Source organism: Prionailurus viverrinus, chromosome B1, assembly GCF_022837055.1.
Source record: "Prionailurus viverrinus isolate Anna chromosome B1, UM_Priviv_1.0, whole genome shotgun sequence".
NCBI classification, from domain to species: Eukaryota; Metazoa; Chordata; class Mammalia; order Carnivora; family Felidae; genus Prionailurus; species Prionailurus viverrinus.
The window spans coordinates 79,708,338-79,728,340 of record NC_062564.1 but is presented as its reverse complement, the minus strand read 5'-3'; the positions used below and the strand labels follow the sequence as shown (position 1 = coordinate 79,728,340).

At 41.2% G+C, this 20,003-nt stretch overlaps 1 protein-coding gene across 1 annotated transcript in view; it reads left to right on the top strand.

The window, feature by feature from the left end:
* Nucleotides 1-20,003, top strand: part of ARHGAP10 (Rho GTPase activating protein 10) — a 330,784-nt gene that overhangs the window by 79,084 nt on the left and 231,697 nt on the right. The window contains exons 2-3 of the mRNA XM_047855976.1: nucleotides 1,610-1,705; nucleotides 1,779-1,840. Of these exons, the coding sequence (XP_047711932.1) occupies nucleotides 1,610-1,705; nucleotides 1,779-1,840 (158 nt within the window). The remainder of the gene's footprint in view (nucleotides 1-1,609; nucleotides 1,706-1,778; nucleotides 1,841-20,003) is intronic.

The window sequence follows — 20,003 nt, the reverse complement described above, 5'->3', positions numbered from 1 at the left end:
TCTGAGCTTTAGCACCCCACTGTAAAATGAAGATAATCTTTATTTTATATAAGAGTATTGAATGAGATATACACAGCATGTGCTATGGCCCATAAAATAAATGTTACCCTATTTTAGAAGTAGAATTTTCCATCATTTTCTTATTTTTTCTATCTTTGTATATACTTCCCTTTATTTAATTTTTTTAATTGGGGAATAACTGGATTAGTATCAACAAAGTGATTCGGTATTTATATACATTATGAAATGGTCACTACAATACACCTAGTTACTAGCTGTCACCATACAAAATGACTACAATGTTATTGACTACATTGCCTGTGCTGTACTTTACACTCCTGTGTCTTACTTATTTCATCATTAGAAGATTGTACTTCTTAATTCCCTTCATCTATTTCATCCTTCTCCCAACCCCCTTCCCTTGGGCTATCATCACTTTATTCTCTGTATCTGTGAGTCTGTTTCTGTTTTGCTTTTTGTTTGGTTTGTTTTTTAGATTCCACATGTAAATGAAATCATATGGTATTTGTCTTCCTTTGTCTGACTTATTTCGTGTTACATAATGCCCTCTAGATTTCTCCATGTTGTCACAAGTGGCAAGATTTCCTTCTTTTTTTATGGCTGGGTAATATTTCATTGTGTATACATACCACATTTTCTTTAAAAAAAATTTTTTTTTTCAACGTTTATTTACTTTTGGGACAGAGAGAGACAGAGCATGAACGGGGGAGGGGCAGAGAGAGAGGGAGACACAGAATCGGAAACAGGCTCCAGGCTCCGAGCCATCAGCCCAGAGCCTGACGCGGGGCTCGAACTCACGGACTGCGAGATCGTGACCTGGCTGAAGTCGGATGCTTAACCGACTGTGCCACCCAGGCGCCCCGATACCACATTTTCTTGATCTGTTCTTCTACCAATGGGCATTTAGGTTGCTTCCGTATCTTGGCTATCGTAAATGATACTGCAATGTAGTTTTCTACTATTTTCTATTAATCTCCAATAAAAAAAGATAAGAATGTGTAGGTCTTTGCAGAATGAATTCTTTCCATCATTTAAGCTTGGCCTTCAGCTACCTCCTGATGCTGTTTTCTATGAAAACTCTTTGATACTTCTGTGCTTCTCTGGCTGGAGTTTGTCAGTCAGTTAAGGGCATCTGGCCGGCTGACTTTGAGCTTTGATATTTTTATATCTGAAACTGTGGCATTCAGCCAGTTCTCCTCCAGCGCTGGGAGATACCATCAGGTGTATGTATTCCTAATCATAGCCTGAACTTTTGAATCGGGCAAGTTCTGACCTGAGTGAGCAGATAAAGAGAAAGAGCTTTGGGGAACAATGTGCAGCAGTTATATCTCTGAGGAAGAAGAGGGTGGGGGAGGGAGTAAACATGTCTCCAGCACCTGTTCCGTGCCAGAGTGTAGAAGGGAAGACAGAAACATCCCAGAGCATGCCAGGTTGAGGGTGATGGGCCCCTTGGCAAAGGAGTTGGGTTGTGCCTCCTCTTGGGTTGGGTGAAGAGCCCGACAGCTCTAGTGACCTTAGGATGAATGCATTTCTTCTAAGCCTGTACTGAAAACAAGGCCCCAGGTAATCATTAAATCTTTCTTCCTAGGTCTTTCAGCAGCCCAGCGGAAGTTTGCACATTCACTCCGAGACTTTAAATTTGAGTTCATTGGTGACGCAGAGACAGATGATGAACGCTGCATAGGTATGTAACAGTGAGGTTTTGGTTTATTCTTCTTTGCTTTGGCTACCAAATAATCGTAACTTTCTCTTTATAGATGCTTCCTTACGTGAATTTTCTAATTTTTTGAAGAATCTGGAAGAACAGAGAGAAATTATGGTGAGTTGCGGGATGTGAATTAGTAAATTGGACTTCAAGCAGAGAAAATCTGGGTCTAGAAGCTGGTTCTGGTAGAAGTTTTGATGCATTTATCTGCGGATGAAGTAACACTTAGCAGTGGAGAGCCCTGGATGAGGTTTCAGGAGCCTGGATTTCTAGTTCCACAGTGGTGCTGACTGTGGTGAGATCTTAGACAAGTTGCTGGACCTCTAGACCAAGGCCCGGTTTCTTTATCCATAAAGTAGTGGGTTGGACTATAGCAGTGCTTTCTAGATTTTTGTTAGCAGTGGAGCACTTTCATTTAAATTGAGTCTCAGGCAGAACATTGATGTACCTAGAAGATCAAGGCAGAAAAGCTTATGTAGAGGCAGAGGGACAGCAGAGCAATGTTAGAGTCTGAATCATATTTTTATAGATTTTTAGGCTGTGTGGAGGGAGAGAATTTGGGCCAGGAAGTCCTTAGAATCCCTCTTTGCCTTGAGGTTCATGATCACAACAGTAAGAATAATAAGTACATTCCATTGGGTGCTCTCCACATGCTTGATGCTATATGCTGAGTGCATTGAGTGGATGATTTTATTTAACAAAATGCTCAGCAATGGATTTTGAGGGTATTGAGTAATAATTTCTCACTTTTCTTAAAAGCTTCTTTCCTAATGTCTGTGATTCATTCATTCAATAAAGATTTATAGGAGAATTGCTCCCAGATTATTATATATTATCTATTCTCACCAGATTTTATAGGTGTTAAAAAAAAATGACAAACTGGCTTTTTTTGTATCCTTGAGAATGAGTCCTACCTAGAATTATGTTAAAGTATAAGTGTACCAGTGGGTTCAGAAGTGCTTATAATAATAATATTGAACATGATAACTAAGATAGCCTTTAGTGTGTGTCTGGTACAGGGATATCAACCCTATGATCAACCTATGATAGAGACTCTTTTATTGTTCCCTATTTTACACTTGAAACTGAGCCATAGTACCTTGCCCAAGATCACATGGTAGCTGAGAGGTAGAGCCAGAACCAGGCACTCTGAATCACCCACCATTTTGGTCAGCTTCCTAGATGTTACTGTAATTAATCTCTTTGGTGGTGGCGGTGGTGGGATTTCTGTCTAGTGTAGTTGCAGTAGGCGAAGAAGTAGTGGGAGGACACTGATTTTGATTTAAAAGTGACAGTGACATATGGCTTCTAAAAACCCCAATATAATTTGCATTGTACCCTATATCCTGAGATGATTTGTTTATATTGTGAATACTGTAGAGGGCATGTGAAGGTACTGTGGTCCTGTTAGGTTTTTCTGGCACAGACTGACATCTTCAGCCATTATTTGTGTGATTCCCGAGTCACTAATTTTTCAGCCATTTAAGAAAGTCTAAATGTGATAGTGGGTAAAAATAATGCTATCACCTTTGTACTACATGTGGGTGTGTGGGTAGTGATGGAAGTGTGTGTACTCAGTTTATGTATTTAATAGTATCAACTTTTTTGTTCCCAGCCCTCTTTGGTATTTAGTTGTATTTCTCCTGGGATCCTGAGCTTTCAGCAAATATACATTTGATCTCTGAGTGTTTCAATTACTGTTTAGAATCTGAGCACACAAAGGAAGACCAAGCAAGCTTCCTCATGGAAGTTGCATTCTAGGAAGGGAAGGTGATAAATAAACATGTACTATAGGTCAGGTAGCGTAAGTCCTACAAAATCAAATAAAGAGGGGCCTCTGGCGGCTCAGTTAAGCATCCGACTTCAGCTCAGGTCATGATCTTGTGGGTTGTGAGTTCGAGCCCTGCTTCAGGCTCTCTGTTGTCATCTTAGGGCCCGCTTGGGATTCTCTCTCTGTCCCTCTCTCTCTGCCCCTCCCCAACTTGTGCGTTCTCGCTCGCTCTCAAAATAAATGAATGAATAAACCTAAAAAAAAAAAACAAAACCCAAAACAAAAAAAATCAAAGTGAAGGAAAGTTAGTAGTCAAAGAGTCAGAGAGTAGGGCAGGGTACTCCTGTATGTAGGGTGGTGAGGAGAGGCCTGTACAGCTGAGAACTATGTGAGGCATCCTGACATTTAGGGGAAGAGTGTTAGGTGGACCCGTGCTGGATTTTATCACCACCAAAATACTGTGTGACTACTTCCTGTCTTGATGTCCTATTTCTGTTTTGTGTTCTTTGAGATGCACTGACTAGGTCAAAAAACTGGAATGTGGTCTTAGCTCCAGGCTGTCAGATGCAGATAGTGTGGTTCTCAGGGCTATTAATAGCTGGCATCTTGGTGTAATCTTCAGCTGTGTTGGGGGTTGATAGGGTCTTTTAGATAGGATGGGGATGATGGGGCTGGGTTTCTGGTATAGGGTAGAAGTAGAAATAGGATGTTGTCTGTATAAGGCTGGAACCTCAGGGAGGAATGGGACAGTATGTTATAACACATGTGTGGGAACAGCGACTCCTGCATAGCAGGAAACTATTCAAAGCCAGAAGGCAGTTTGGTGGCGGGGGGTAGGGAGCAGCTATGACCAACCATAGAATTAAAAGGACACCTTGTGCTTTTTTTTTTTCTTTTTTTTTTTTTTTTTTAAAGCTTTTTAGCTTGGGAAAGTTTGAGCATGTACAAAAAGAGAAAAATATGATTTAAAAAAAATTTTTTTTTAACATTTGTTTATTTTTGAGACAGAGAGAGAGCATGAACAGGGGAGGGTCAGAGAAAGAGGGAGACACAGAATCTGAAACAGGCTCCAGGCTCTGAACCGTCAGCACAGAGCCCGACACGGGGCTCGAACCCACGGACTGCAAGATCATGACTTGAGCCGAAGTCGGACGCTTAACCGACTGAGCCACCCAGGCGCCCCGAGAGAAATATAATTAAACGACATGTACTCAGTATCCAGCTTCAGTAACCTCTTGTTTCTCCTATACTTCTCACTCCCCACTCCCATGCCCCCACAATTTGATAGAAAGCCCATTATATTGTTTCATGCATAAATATTGTACTACAGAGCTCTAAAAGGTTAACTCTCTTCCTGATCCACAGTGTCCTTCACACACCTACAGACAAGCAAATCGTCATTCTTAATATTACAAGGAATTAGGCTATATTCAAAATTTTCTGATACTCATTTAAAGTCTGCCCTCCCCCACAGCAGTTGGGTTGGTTGAATCTGGATCCAATCACATTGCATTTGATAGATAAGTTTCTAAGTCTCTTTTAATCTGTAGGTTTTTCTTCCTTTTTTCCCTTACTAAGAATTTCTGATACTTTTCTATTAGCCTTAAAAGACCTTTAAAATAGTACTACTTCCTGAGTTATCAATGAGTTATAATAACAAAATTAATAATAAAAATGAAAATGTTTGGTATTTAACCCATATTGGTGTTCTTTGGGTCTTTCTGTCTAATCTCCATCATCAGGGGTCTCACTTTTTTGTAACCATGAAAATTGCATGGAATCACAGCTACCTTTTTAAAATTTTTTTTAATTAATTAATTAATTTTTTATATTTTAGTGTTTATTTTTGAGAGAGAGAGAGAGAGCAGGGGAGGGGCAGAGACAGAGGGAGACACAGAATCTGAAGCAGTCTCCAGGCTCTGAGCTGTCAGCACAGACCCCGACGTGGGGCTCAAACCCACAAACCGTGAGATCATGACCTGAGCTGAAGTTGCATGCTCAACGGACTGAGCCACCCAGGCGCCCCTAGCTACCTTTGTTTTAAATAACTTTGAACACTTAGTAAAAAAAACTTTGCCTTACTAGACACTAGCCTTAAACTTTTGAATAAGAAAAGATACCTCCCCTAGGAAGTGCTCAGTATGGCCTTGGAGAATAACTGGTAAAAAATGAATTAAAATATATTCTACTGGGGCACATGGTGGCTCAGTCAGTTAAGCTTCTGACTCTTGATTTCTGCTCAGCTCATAATCTCCCGGTTTGTGAGTTCGAGCCTCAAGTGAGTCTCTGTGCTGACAGCGTGAAGCCTGCTTGGGATTCTCTCTGCCCCTCTCTCTGCCCCTCTCCCACTTGTGTGCGCCCCCCCCCCCTCAAAATAAATAAACTTACAAAAAGTCTATTCTCCTGTGATAACACAAAGTTAGGTGGGGTTTCATGGAGTAGGGAGAGGTTAAGTCTGTGCTTATCAGGAAGGACTTTGTGGAAGAAGTTGTGTTTGAGCTGGAGTTTGTGGAGCAGAGACACAAAGGAGGACCTTTGTGTGGTTTAACAAGTTCATACCTGTCCAACACGTGACATACAGATGAGGAAAGTCTTTAAGTAGCTAAAATAGAAGCCAGTGCATTCTGGGAAATTTTTAAAAACTCTTGTTTCACTTACAATTATTACACATCAGCAGCAAAAAGCTACATATTAAGAAAAAGGAATACAAAATCACAACTCTAACATAGAGGTTGAAATATTCTAAACTTGGTTCTAAGAATTTAACAAAATCTTAGTGGTCGCTTAATCTTTAAAAATAGTTAGTGTTGGGTCACCTTTGTGGCTCAGTTGGTTAAGCATCTGACACTTGGTTCCGGCTCAGGTCATGATCTCACGCTTTGTGAGTTTGAGCCCTGTGTCGGGCTCTGTGCTGACAGCTCAGAGCCTGAAGCCTGCTTCAGATTTTGTGTCTCCCTCTCTCTCTGCCCCTCCCCCCCACTCGTGCTCTGTCTCTCTCTCTCAAAAATAAATATTCAAAAAAAAAACCCAAAAAACCAAAAACAATGAGTGTTTTCTGAAGTCCTAAATTAAATGTTGCACTGTAGTAATTAGATGTTCGTAATTAAGACTGAGTCATTAAAATGTGAAAAAATATTTTGATCTGTGTTTTAGAAGGCAAGGACCAGGGTAAAAAAAACTTTTTAAAAAGCTTTCCATTTTTTAAATAAATGTTAAAATAGGATGTTGGGTTTTAGGAATAAAGTCATCAGACTGGAAGCTCAACAATAAGGAACAAGTTCTTTGTTGGTTGTGAGCCATCAGGAATATGTATACACACATGACTAATCTGTATACCTCAATAGGCTTAGATATAAATAGTTCAACAAATACTGTGTGTGCCCATACGCTGTGCCAAGTGCTATAAAGATAAAGGCATAGTTCCTCCCTTTGCGTAGTTAGCCGTCCATTGGGAGAGATTACACAAAGCATACTTTGTGGTAACAGAGTTATTGGGGAATTCAGGGAAGGTGTAGTAGAGATGTCCTTTCAGGCCTCAGTTGACAGATGAGTAGGGGTTATCCAAGTAAGGAAAGATAGAAGTGAAGCACTAGTTTCTTCCAGGCAGACAGAATTTGGGGAAGAAGGAGGTATCTGTGTTATTTCCCACCAGTGTCTAGCTACATAGCTATTAAAGCCAGTTGTTGGGGAGGGAACTGGAAAGAAGGCTGGTCAGGAAGGCAGAGTGTCTCTCCCCAGCCCCTGCATGAAATTTCTGTGAATGAATCTGTCATGCCCTTTACAAGGCCAATATTGACTTTTTTGGAATAGTGTTTTCAAGTGAGTACTTTTTATTGATCATTTTGCCAGCCTTGACTGTGAAATTGACCAACTCCAGTTGGGAGCTGAGTGCTGTTTGTGGCCAGAATTGCTGAGCTCACTTCTGTGCATGTTCTCTGAGGAAAGTACTGTGTGGTGTTTCACTGCCAGAATTATGGAGATGTTCTCTCTGGCATGGCAGGACATGGCGTACTGATCTGAGGTGGGCAGCTGTCCAAGAATTTAAGGGCTTTTAAAATGGTGCTGCAGCGTTTATGATGTTCTTTTAAAAACCCTTCATATTGGATTTACCTCTCTATATGCTTCTTTTATCATAACTTTTTCTTTTTTTTTTTTTGTCTTTTTCCTGAACACGACTGCTCAGTTTCTCAGGATTTTGGGAAATCAGGGCAGTTGCGTGAGGCCCAGAGGTTGAGGAAAGCTTCAGGGAAGAGGGGATGCCTTGAGAGAGAAGGCAGAGCTTGCCAGATGGTGCACAAAAGGTACCTCCCTCTCATCCAGAGAGGGCTGGGTGCTGACTGGGCTGCCAAACAGTGAAGAGACATCTTGTCCACCAGCTGCATCCTTTCCCTACTTGAGCAAGATGACCCTGTTCTGTTCAGAATTTTACTGTTACTTAATTTGTGTTTAGCATTACTTATGACTTCCTGAAATGTGATGAGTACCTAAGGTATTCAAACCACTGGGAAGATTGTGCCTTTATAAAGTTTCATCTGACTATAAAAATATTTTATATGGGATATCAAACCTATTTTTTTTTTAATTTTTTAATTTTTTTTCAACGTTTATTTATTTTTGGGACAGAGAGAGACAGAGCATGAATGGGGGAGGGGCAGAGAGAGAGGGAGACACAGAATCGGAAACAGGCTCCAGGCTCTGAGCCATCAGCCCAGAGCCTGACGCGGGGCTCGAACTCACGGACCGCGAGATCGTGACCTGGCTGAAGTCGGACGCTTAACCGACTGCGCCACCCAGGCGCCCCTCAAACCTATTTTAATCAATTATTTTAGACTCTGTAGGCTTTTGAGAACTCCTCCCCCTCCCGCTCCCCCTCCTGCTTTTACTCCTCCTCCCCCTGCCCTTCTCCTCCCCCTCCTCCTCTGCCTGTTCCCCCTCCTCCTCCTCCTCCTCCCCCTTTTCCTTCCTCCTCCTCCTCCCCCTCCTCTCCCTCCTCCTCCTGCTACCCCCCTCCTCCTCCTTTTCCTTCCTCCTCCTCCTTTTCCTTCCTCCTCCTCCTTTTCCTTCCTCCTCCTCCCCCTTTTCCTTCCTCCTCCTCCTCCCCCTCCTCTCCCTCCTCCTCCTGCTACCCCCCTCCTCCTCCTTTTCCTTCCTCCTCCTCCTTTTCCTTCCTCCTCCTCCTTTTCCTTCCTCCTCCTCCTTTTCCTTCCTCCTCCCCCTTTTCCTTCCTCCTCCCCCTTTTCCTTCCTCCTCCCCCTTTTCCTTCCTCCTCCTCCTTTTCCTTCCTCCTCCTCCTCCCCCTCCTCTCCCTCCTCCTCCTGCTACCCCCCTCCTCCTCCTTTTCCTTCCTCCTCCTCCTTTTCCTTCCTCCTCCTCCTTTTCCTTCCTCCTCCTCCTCCCCCTCCTCTCCCTCCTCCTCCTGCTACCCCCCTCCTCCTCCTTTTCCTTCCTCCTCCTCCTTTTCCTTCCTCCTCCTCCTTTTCCTTCCTCCTCCTCCTCCCCCTTTTCCTTCCTTCTCCTCCCCCTTTTCCTTCCTCCTCCTCCTCCCCCTTTTCCTTCCTCCTCCCCATGTTTTTCTCCACCATAGATTTCACTTTTGTGAAAACACCAGGATAGGGAACACTTGCTAGGTGATTTGCCATGAGCTTATGCCCCAATAAAGAAGGCACTGGGCTTCTCAGTACCAGAGGCTTTTGTCAATAGCTTAGGTGGTTCCAGGCAAGACACAATGGATGTTTCCTCAGTGCTTGCCAATTTGCATCACTCCTTCTTCATTGGTCTTTCATTGTGTCAAGTATCTTAAGTGATTTCTAGCTCTTTTGGGGTTTTTGATACTGATTTTTGCTCTAAAACTTTGTCTTTTTTTCTTTCAAAAGTATTTCCTGATACTCTTAAAATGACATGTGTTGGTTAAAATGAACTAAATATCTTTTACCTTTTGGGAGAAATTTTCATGCTATTTTTGTCTTAAGTACCAGAGGACGGTGGTTCCCAAAGCTAGGTCTCTGGTCCAGCAGCATCAGCATCACCTGGGACCATGCTAGATATGTTAACTCTTGGACCCCACCCTAAACCTACTGAATCAGAAACTCTGGGGTACAGCCCATCAGTCTGTGTTTAATAACCCCTCCAGGTTATTGTGAAGCATGCTTAAATTGGAACCTCCTGACCTTGGAGCTAGAGATGTCTGAAAGTTGGAAACACTACAAATTGGTTTTTGATGACTTTCTGTTTACCAGGAGGTTAAAATAAAATAGACTTTAAAAACCTCAGCTTTTATATGCCGTTTCCAGAGGATTTTGAACTATATCTAGTGTTTTTTTTTTTTTATTTTTTTTTTAATAGGTTTCTGCTGTTAGGAATTTTAGTGTTCGTGTTTAGCATTACTTTGAGTTCTTGTAATGTGCTGGGCACCTAAGGCATTCCATGCCACTGGAAAGACTGTGCCTTTAGTTTAATCTTACTGTAAATACTATATTTCATATGGTATATCAAACTGATTTTAACCAGTTCTTTTACAGTTAAAGTGACATTTGTGTGTGTGTGTGTGCGTGCGCGCATGCACGCACAGTTCTATTGGAAGGCATATTCAGTTGGGGAAAAAATCCGTCTTGAACTTTTGTGAGAACATTTCTCAGTTTAGTTTAAAAGTTGTCAGTGACCTAACTTTATAAAGAATTTTTCTCCTTGGAACTGACCCTTACAATTTGACAACACTGTTTTGTTCACATAAATCCGTTTTTTACCCTTGTAAACTCATTATTAATTCAATCAGATACAGATGTCATTGTGAAACGTGTTTCCTAGGAATATACTTTTTGAAAGTTGGACTTTTACTCAGAATCCTATAGAGGTTATAGTCAGAACTGACTTGAATAAATCAGAATTCTAAAATGAGTGAGGATGATTTAGGCAAGAGGATTGGGCTCCTTGGTGGACCCCATTACGTGGGAGGCCTTGCTCATGACTCAGTGCCCTTTCTTGGTGACTCATAGTCATCTGTGGTCTCAAAGCCTTGTCATCGTCAGATTCTACTTCCCTATTGAAACTTATGTTTCCTGTATTTCATATCTTGGGCTTTGTTCTTGTCTGCTTCTGAGGAATCCACTTTTCTGATTAAACCCCTTATTACTGACACGAAAGAGCAGAGTAGACAAGGACTCCTCAACCCATCCCCAGCACACATCCATGCACACCAACAACAGACACCAGAATGTGACCAGCCCCCTCATTTCATTGTCTTATCTAGAGGAGTGGTTCCAATAGTGAGAATTAAGCTCAGCTGAGTCTGCAGTTGCATGAGGAAAATGTTTTTGTCAGATCCAGTCATGAAGTACTCAAAGGTATGGCCTTGGCTCCTAAAACAAAGAGCTGAGAGAGAGCTTAGGGAAACTTTTAACCCTTTTATTGACCAAAAAAAAAAAAAAAAAAAAAAAACCAAACAAACTGGAATTCAGTGAAGTAAAGTGATTTGATCCATGTCACTTTAGAACATAAGTTGGTGACAGTGATGAAAAGAGAATCTTTCTCCTATCTTCCTATCTCTTGGTATCCTAGTGACATTATTCTTTGCCTGTAGCTCCTGTAGCTCCAGCCTTCCTTCCACCTTTGAACATGGCGGGGAATGGAAATTTATCCTTATATCTGCTGTCTGCCAGGCAGGAGTCTTGAAGAAATGTGAATTTTATTCTTTCTTTGTTTTCTTTTTCTTTCTTTTTTTTTTTTAAAGTTTATTTGTGGGAGAAACAGCACAAGTGAGGGAAGGGCAGTGAGATAGGAGACAGAATCCATGCAGGCTCTACATCATCAGTGCAGAGCCCAATGTGAGGCTTGAACCCACAAAGCCATGAGATCATGACCTGAGCCGAAACCAAGAGCTGGACTCTTAACCAAGTGAGCCACCCAGGTGCTCCTGTTGTTATTTCTCCTGGCTGTTTGGATAACTGTAGCTCAGCATTTCAATCAATAAACCACTTGGTCCCTTGAGGAAGAAATATGAATCCTGGTAACGGTTAGAAGACCTGCCATTAAGGCCTTCTGGTTAGGTCAAAGGAGTTCCAGCATCAGGAAATACCTAGAAAGTGGATGCTATCATCTTGGAAGAAAATTCTGGGTCCTATAGTGGAGTACCACTTCAAGAAATAAGGCATCCTCCACTATTCTTGATGGCACAATGGGAAAAAGAACAATGTGTGGGCAAAACTAGGTATCAGTGAGTGAGATGAAAAGTGATTCAGGAGAGCTGGACTCTGAAGAAGTTTTAGAAATATCTTAAATATATTTTGTTTTTTGTTTATGTATACACAAGAGGGATACAGGATAAAAATCTGTCAAAGAACTTTTTCAATAAATGTAAAAGTTTAAATCAAGGTTTCCATATTTTTTCCATAAGACCATATAGAAAAGTGGAGTGTCGTCTTCTTAGTGGCATGTTAGATTGAATGAAATACAGAACTTGAATGGTGGTGGGCATTACTAGAGGTCCAGGAGTAAACTAGTGGCCATGGCCATATAGTGGGAAGAACATGGACTTAGGAAGCAGTGGCAGACGGGCACCTCTCAGATCGCCCACTGCAGGGAGTGTAAGGACCATTGGGCCTAGCTGTGGCTATGTGTTCCATTACTGTGTTAGAGTGAAGGCCACACCTCCTACAGTCTGCCCCCAGCCAGGACCGAGACAGCGGGGGTACTAAAGCAGCTCATTGCTGGGGACTCTGGAGTCCTCTGACAGGCAGCCTTGACTCAAGGAGTCCCCGATGGCCTTGCTGAACTTTCCTTCGAACTGCACCTTGCAGCCTTCCTTCCCTCCCTGTCTCCTTCCACTGGGATGAGATCTGCATCACTGTCTCCCTGATTCCCCCCCCCCCCCTTTTTCTCACAGACATTACCCCTAATAAATTTCTGGCACTTCTAATCTTGTGGCAGTGTCTAGTTCTTAGAGGACCTGGTGTAACACAGAAACGGACTGTTTTGAATGAAGATAATATGTACAGGAGACGCAGCATAGGTGTTCATAGTTACCATTGTTGCCATCAGCAGGGAATGTGGAATTCATATAGAAACTCTATTCTTTACATTATCTAAATTTGTATGAGAATCCTACTGCTTCATAAAACAAGTATTTTTGAATGTTGGGAGCTGAGCAGTGTTTGTTTGTTTATTTATTTGAGAGAGAGCGCGTGTGCATGTGAGAGCAAGAACAAGCAGGGGAGGGGCAGAGAGAGGGAAGGAGAATCTAAAGCAAGTTCCACACAAGCACAGAGCCCCGCGTGGGGCTCGAACCCATGAACCATGATATGACCTGAGCCAAAGTTGGACACTCAACTGACTGAGCCACCCAGGTGCCCCAGGAGCTGGGCAGTGTTCTAGCACCCGAGAATGCTAGAGTTAGTGAGGGATTAGGCACTTGTCAGGATGAGGTGCTCAGCTGCTGGCTGCTTAGTGGAGAATGAGAGCCTTTCTGTCTGACACCCTCCTTCTCTCAGCCACTCAAGTAGCCCAGGTACAGAAGGGCTGGAGATCAGTGTCTTTGCCTTTGGCCAAATGTATAGGTGTTCTTTTCTGAACAGATCCCCACCCATCTCTTTCTCTCTATTTCTATCAGGTTTTCTTTTCTTTTTTTAGGTTCAATTATTTACTTTGAGAGACGGAGAGAGTGTGTGTGCCCACAAGCAGGGGAGGGGCAGGGAGAAGGAGAGACAGAATCCAAGCAGGCTCCATGCCATCAGTGCAGAACGTGATGCTAGGCTTGAACCTGTGAACCGTGAAATCATGACCTGAGATCAAGAGTCGGAAGCTTAATTGACTGTACCACCCAGGCACCCCTCTCATGTTTTCTTGATTGAAAATTTATTGCCTGATTCATGAGGTTCCATTTCTAGCTATGCCACTGACTTGTACCATTCGCTTCAGAAATTACAATTTCTCTCATTTAAAGATAAAAAATATAATTTCAAATTCTCTCATGATACTTTTGCAGCTTTCTGTCAGGCTCCTATTTCACTTGCTTTTGTGGCGTCTTATTCCTTCTCACAATGTTCTGCCCAAGTATTTAGTAAAAAAAAAGAAAAAAAAAAGAAAAAAAAGAAGCTAGATCTTTACTGTCCATCATGAACAGAGGGAAAGAAGATAAAGGTTAAATCTCTGCATGTCCTTATTAGGTTAACTCATTCCTAATATACCTAATCTTTGTTTGAAGATTCTTACTTTTTCCAAAGAATAATACAAATCTTTACTGGTTGAATCTACTGGATTTAAATAATTGGAGTAAAATGGCAACCTTTAATGAAAGGCCTTCACAATTGATGCATGCTTCCTTTTTTTTTTTCCCTCTTCAGCTAAACACTAATATATTTGTAGAACATAGACATTAAGGGAAGCTTAAAGTTTTTGTGATTCAGTGGCCTTTTTGTTTGTTTGTTTGTTTGTTTGTTTTTAAAATTTTTTTTTAACGTTTTTATTTATTTTTGGGACAGAGAGAGACAGAGCATGAACGGGGGAGGGGCAGAGAGAGAGGGAGACACAGAATCGGAAACAGGCTCCAGGCTCTGAGCCATCAGCCCAGAGCCCGACGCGGGGCTCGAACTCCCGGACCGCGAGATCGTGACCTGGCTGAAGTCGGACGCTTAACCGACTGCGCCACCCAGGCGCCCCTGTTTGTTTGTTTTTTGAGAGCCAGTTTATGGCCAGATATTCAGGGAATTAAGCCAGGGAGCAGAAATTGTCAGAACTTAGCTCAAATACTCTTGTTTTATTAAGGCTCTGTTCAGAGTTTACAATTGAAAGTTGACAAAAACTCTCATTGGAGGACTTTTTATCCTTGGCCTTTCAGAAGAAAACAAAAGTGTAGTGACTGATCTAGTGAATTTGGAATATATATTTTACAAATTATAATTTCCAGACTGTTAAATTGGACTGCTGTGGTTTAAAAGAATCAGATGTTCAAGGAACCATTTTGTATTAATTGGCTTTTAATTTTCAGGTTTAAACTCTGTAGAATTAATTTATAGCACCTCTCTACCTATGTCTCAGTTAGACCTTTGTATGTGGGTTTATTAAGGTTCTTAACCAGTTCTTAGCTGATAAGTTTGAGGTATCAACACTCTAAAATTTAATTTTGTTTTTACATTAATTTTTTCTACCAGAAGGCTTAGCTTAGCTTAAGCTGTGCTCACAAATAAAATAATATCCAGGGATTTATTTGGAAGTTAAAATTGCTTCTCACGTGGCATTCCCTTCCTTTTTTTTTTTTTTTTTTTTTGCTTGTGTTAAGTAGGTAGAGCGAACAAGCATTATTCCTTCTTTAAAGTTGAGAATATTCAGGTAACAAAAGAGAATTGTTTCTTTTATGGTCCAAAACCAGAAATGGTTGGGTCTGAGCCCAAATGAGAGAATGTTGGCCTCTTATTTGTCACTGTGGCCAGGCTCTTTTAGCACACCAATGAAATGTTTTTGTTTTTTTCTCAGCATCAGAGTCTTCTGACTTATTTCTCTTACAATTTTAGGTATTAAAAAATGGGAGGGCTTTATTGTGCATTTCAGTTTTCCTGTTAGAACTTGAGTCTGAGTTGATGGGAGAAAGCACAGTCCAGAGAAAGACTGGCTAGATGGAGAAAGAGGGAGGTAGCAAAGGATGAGCGTGAATGGGAAATAATCTAATTAATAAAAAATTATTTGGTTTAATCAGGAGAAAAATCTTGTTTGGGAATTGAGATGGATAGTACTGAAAGCATTTTGACACGATTGCGTACAGTTCGGAAATTTTAAAGAAATGTGAATCCTGTGTTAGTCTGTCCTCAGTAGCAAGGTCTGAGTCTTCTGAACAGAAAGGGAATTTATTTAAAGACTGTTCAGTAGCTTGTGGTATCTTCATATGGTTCTGAGAACTGAGAAAGATGCCCAGAGTTGCACTGCAGAGCTGGGTTTGGAGAAGATAGTCACCACCCTTGCCACAGGGTGTAGACAACAGAGCATGCACCAACCATACCGCTGTCCCTGGTGGTGGTTGTAGAACTTCTACTTTTGCAAATGAGTTGCTACTACTCAGCAGAATCTCTGGTCACTAGTTTCGGTAAGCACTGGCTTCCGAATCAAAGTCTGGGCTGGCAGGATCTGATTAGTGGCACTGATTAGTGGCAGGATCTGATTAGTGGCACTCTGGCCGGGTCCCGCTACCTCACTACAAGACGGCTAGGAGAGCAAGTGTCTGTCATTTCCAGCTTCCATAGTGGAAGCTGGGCTGTGCCTCATATGTTAGGAGAATTCTCAAACATAGGAAGGTGTTTCAAGTGGTGCGTATCCCAGAAGGACAGAGATCCACTACATATAATGTTTATGCCTGACTGTATGCAACATCATTTTCCCATGAGAAGATGAAACAAAAATGTTTTTGGATGGCTTGAATGTACATACTTGTAGGTATGCATGTGTATATCTCCTAGATAATCACATGCCTACTTTCATTATTTAGTGGATTAAGTATGTGGCTATATTTTAAAATCAAATGATCAATGTATACTTTGGAAAAATTTCCCGCACTTATTTCATAAAAAAGTTATTCCAAGTCTTGACGACTTTTACATTAGTATGTTTATCACTGACACATTCTGAATCTTTTGGAGGAACTTCCCAGAGTATGTCATGGCCACATCTGTCTGAATTCTTTCTGATACAGCACCTTTGAAAAATCTCTTTCTGCTGCTTTCTTTCAATATTTTATCTCAAGCTACAGATACCCATGTGTAGCACATTTGGATGATATCTTTTACAGATTTTATAAGACAGATGTATTTTCGTGACTTACTATTAACTACTGCCTTGTTGCTTTTGAAGTGATCTTTATAAAAACACCAAACACTTAGAATTTGAGGTTTTCTCCAGAATAACTAAAGCTCTTAAATTTCTTAGCTTCCACTTGTTTTTGTAATCCAGAACTCTTTGTAAACTGCAAGTATCTGAAACTAGGTGTGATGGGGGCTGTTTCAGGCTGAGGACTGTTTCCTCAAACAGTCCTTTGTTGATCAAAATAATGGAAAGCACACTCCTTAAGGAGACTCTGAGAATTCTTATGTAGGGTTAAGTCCCTCTGACAATTTTGGGAAAAATATTTCTTATGTTCACAAATATAAATATAATTATATATTATATATATAGTGTTATATCCTGAGGTTCTGTTTCAAGAAAAAGTAAGAAACATGTCTGTGATGTATCTTTGCTGTTATTCTTGATATTGGAGTTGGAAAGTAGAGTTTTCCATTTAGTCTAATGAAATGGGAAGTGTCTGGAAGGTCATGGGAGAAAATAGTGGAAATTCTCCTTTGCTCTCAGATTATGCATTCCTCTGGGGTCAAGAACACTTGGAATCTAGGCTTAAAATAACAAGGGCCATAGGGAACAGACATAATTCCTTCTGTTTCATTAGACTCAGTCTATCCTTGTTAGTACTAAGTGATCAGAAGGGCGTGGTTTAGTACTTACACTGACATATTCACTGTATTATTTAGATTGAGACTTGAAAAAACTGTTAAAGATCTCATAGAATGTAGTTTTGCCTTTTCACTGAATATGGGTTTCTAACCCCAAGCCCCATTCTGTTTAGAATTAGAACATCAGAACTTAGCCTGCCCTCAAATGGGCAGCCTTAAAACAGCAGCAGAGGTTCTTCCCCAGCCCAAAGTAGAGTCTGATGGTCTGCTGGGTAGCTGTCATTGCCAACAGATTTCTCAGCTACTGCTTGAACTGTGGGGGCAGGCAGAGATATCACCTTACCTTCTGTTTTCCTTTTAGCCATTGACGTTCTCACATCCAGATGTCTAACGAAAGGGATTTCAGACCTGACTAGTTGGAAATATTTTAATCCCCCAGGCTGTTATAAAATAGTCTCATTCTTTTACTTTGAATTGTGAAGTTTTAATGGATTCTGAGATTTGCCATTCAACACTGAAATGTGGCTTGCATTTCTGCTTCTCCCACCTCACATAGAATCCTAGAGCTGGATGAGACCCCAGAGGTCTCCTAGGCCAGCTTTTCCTCCTGCAGGCCTCTATGATAGAGTGTCCATGGGCATTGGTCACCTAGATTGTACTTGTTGATGGGAAAGGAGCTAGAGGTCAGACTTTGCCTGGTCCATGCAGGTCTTACTGAGCTCCCCTTGGGAGCAAACCCCAAATCTGCATTACAGCTTCTTAGACCTGGTTTTGTCGTCTTTAAGCAAATCAGAATGCTTTTTTCCTTCTTTCACTTAGCACCTGTTTAAATGTTTATAGGCAGCTTTCATGTTGCCTCTAAATATTCTCTTCCTCCCCAATTCTATTGAATACCTCTGGTTTTCTTGTTCCTCCTACACTGTTTTAGCATTCTGGGCACATTCTTGCTTTACCCCAGTTAGCAAATGTCTTTTTTAAAATGCAATATCCATACTATTGAGATAGATTCTGATCTCACGGGACACCGTTGAATGATTGGCTTGTTTGGTTTGAACATAGCCGATGTATGAGTTCATTCTTTTCTAGGGCAACTTAGGACTCTTTTGACTCATGCTGAACATTCAGTTAACTCATTTTTAGGGACTGAAGCCCTTATTAAAGCCCACTATAAATTCATATAAATTGAAGGGGCGCCTGGGTGGCGCAGTCGGTTAAGCGTCCGACTTCAGCCAGGTCAAGATCTCGCGGTCCGTGAGTTCGAGCCCCGCATCAGGCTCTGGGCTGATGGCTCGGAGCCTGGAGCCTGTTTCCGATTCTGTGTCTCCCTCTCTCTCTGCCCCTCCCCCGTTCATGCTCTGTCTCTCTCTGTCCCAAAAATAAATAAAAAACGTTGAAAAAAAAATTAAAAAAAAAATTGTTAAGATAGTTTTTTTTTGTTTGTTTGTTTGTTTTTTTAATGCTTGCACAGTTGCTTTTCAACGCTGAAACCCACTGGCTTGCTTATCCCAGGCAAATCTATTACCTCACTTGTAAATCCCTCTTTTCAGCTGGACAGCTACTTGAACTGTGATTCTCTCATGCAATATTCAACCTTTCCTCCCAAATTTTGTTCCCCTGCAAATATAGTAAATGTATATTAAAATATACACGGGGGCGCCTGGGTGGTTCTGTTGGTTAAAAGTTCGACTCCTGATCTCAGCTCAGATCTTGATCTCAGGTTCCTGAATTCAGGCCCTGCATTGGGCTCTGCACTGGGAGTGAAGCCTACTTAAACAGAAAAAAAAAAAAAAAAAGAAGAAAAGAAATATGCAACCAGAGAAGAGTAAGTAGAACATCTTGGGATGTACTCAAGATGATTCTCTCAGGCAGAGTTGAGCCAGCCATGGCCCAAGCCCACCTCACCTCCTGTATTTGTAAATACATTTTTGCTGGAATACAGCTGTGCTCATTCACTTATGTACTGTTTATGACTGCTTTTGGGCTACAATGGAAGAGTTGGGTAGTTGCAACTGAGGCTATATGACTGCAAAGCCTAAAGTATTTACTACCCAGCCTTTTATATAAAAAGTTGGCTGACTCCTGCCCTAAGGTGAAAGCAACTGGTAAAGCAACACATTTTACATTCATGTAGATGCATTCTGTTTCTAAGCAAGACTATCCAAAATCCTTTTCAAGGCTCATTAGTCAAAGCCTTTTCTGATTTCTTATTGTGGCTAGTTCAAGTATTTTATGGGGAATAATATGGTTACATAATCTTATAGGTGGAGTATAAAATCACATTCTCTATTTGCTTTGTCTTTCTCTCTTTAAATTACCTGATTTCTACTGTATTAGTATTTGAAAGCTTTTCTCCATAGTATTACTTTCAGCTGTCTCTTTTAAATTGGGGAACTGTTACCACCAGAAATTTTCTTTAGGGTTTTAGGAGCCATCCTTGATTTGGTATTCATTTGTCTCTGGGGAAGAATCACGTTTTGGCATTAGAACATTTCAGTAACACTTATTTCTAACAAATATTATATAATACTTCTGTGAAATTTTTAAAAGGAACTGAGAGATTCCATGGAGTGTCTAGTCTATTTTGAGAGAAAGAAGGAAACAGTCCTTCTTGCTCACCCACCAGTGCCTCACTGAAACGTTGAGTAGCTCCTCTTGTTTTGTTTATTGAATAGAATGCTTAAGGCTCAGTTCAGAAGGTACATAACCAGATTTTTTTTTTTTTAATTAAAAAAAAAATTTTTTTTTTTCAACGTTTATTTATTTTTGGGACAGAGAGAGACAGAGCATGAACAGGGGAGGGGCAGAGAGAGAGGGAGACAAGAATCGGAAACAGGCTCCAGGCTCTGAGCCATCAGCCCAGAGCCCGACGCGGGGCTCGAACTCACGGACCGCGAGATCGTGACCTGGCCGAAGTCGGACGCTTAACCGACTGCGCCACCCAGGCGCCCCCATAACCAGATTTTAAAAGAAAAAATTGGTAATGGATTTTAAATTAAAGTTTTTTTAATCAAAAAAGTTTTATGAAAGAGTTGGACATAGTCATAAGACAACAACTCCTTTCTTATTCTGGAAATTTGCTTGTTAA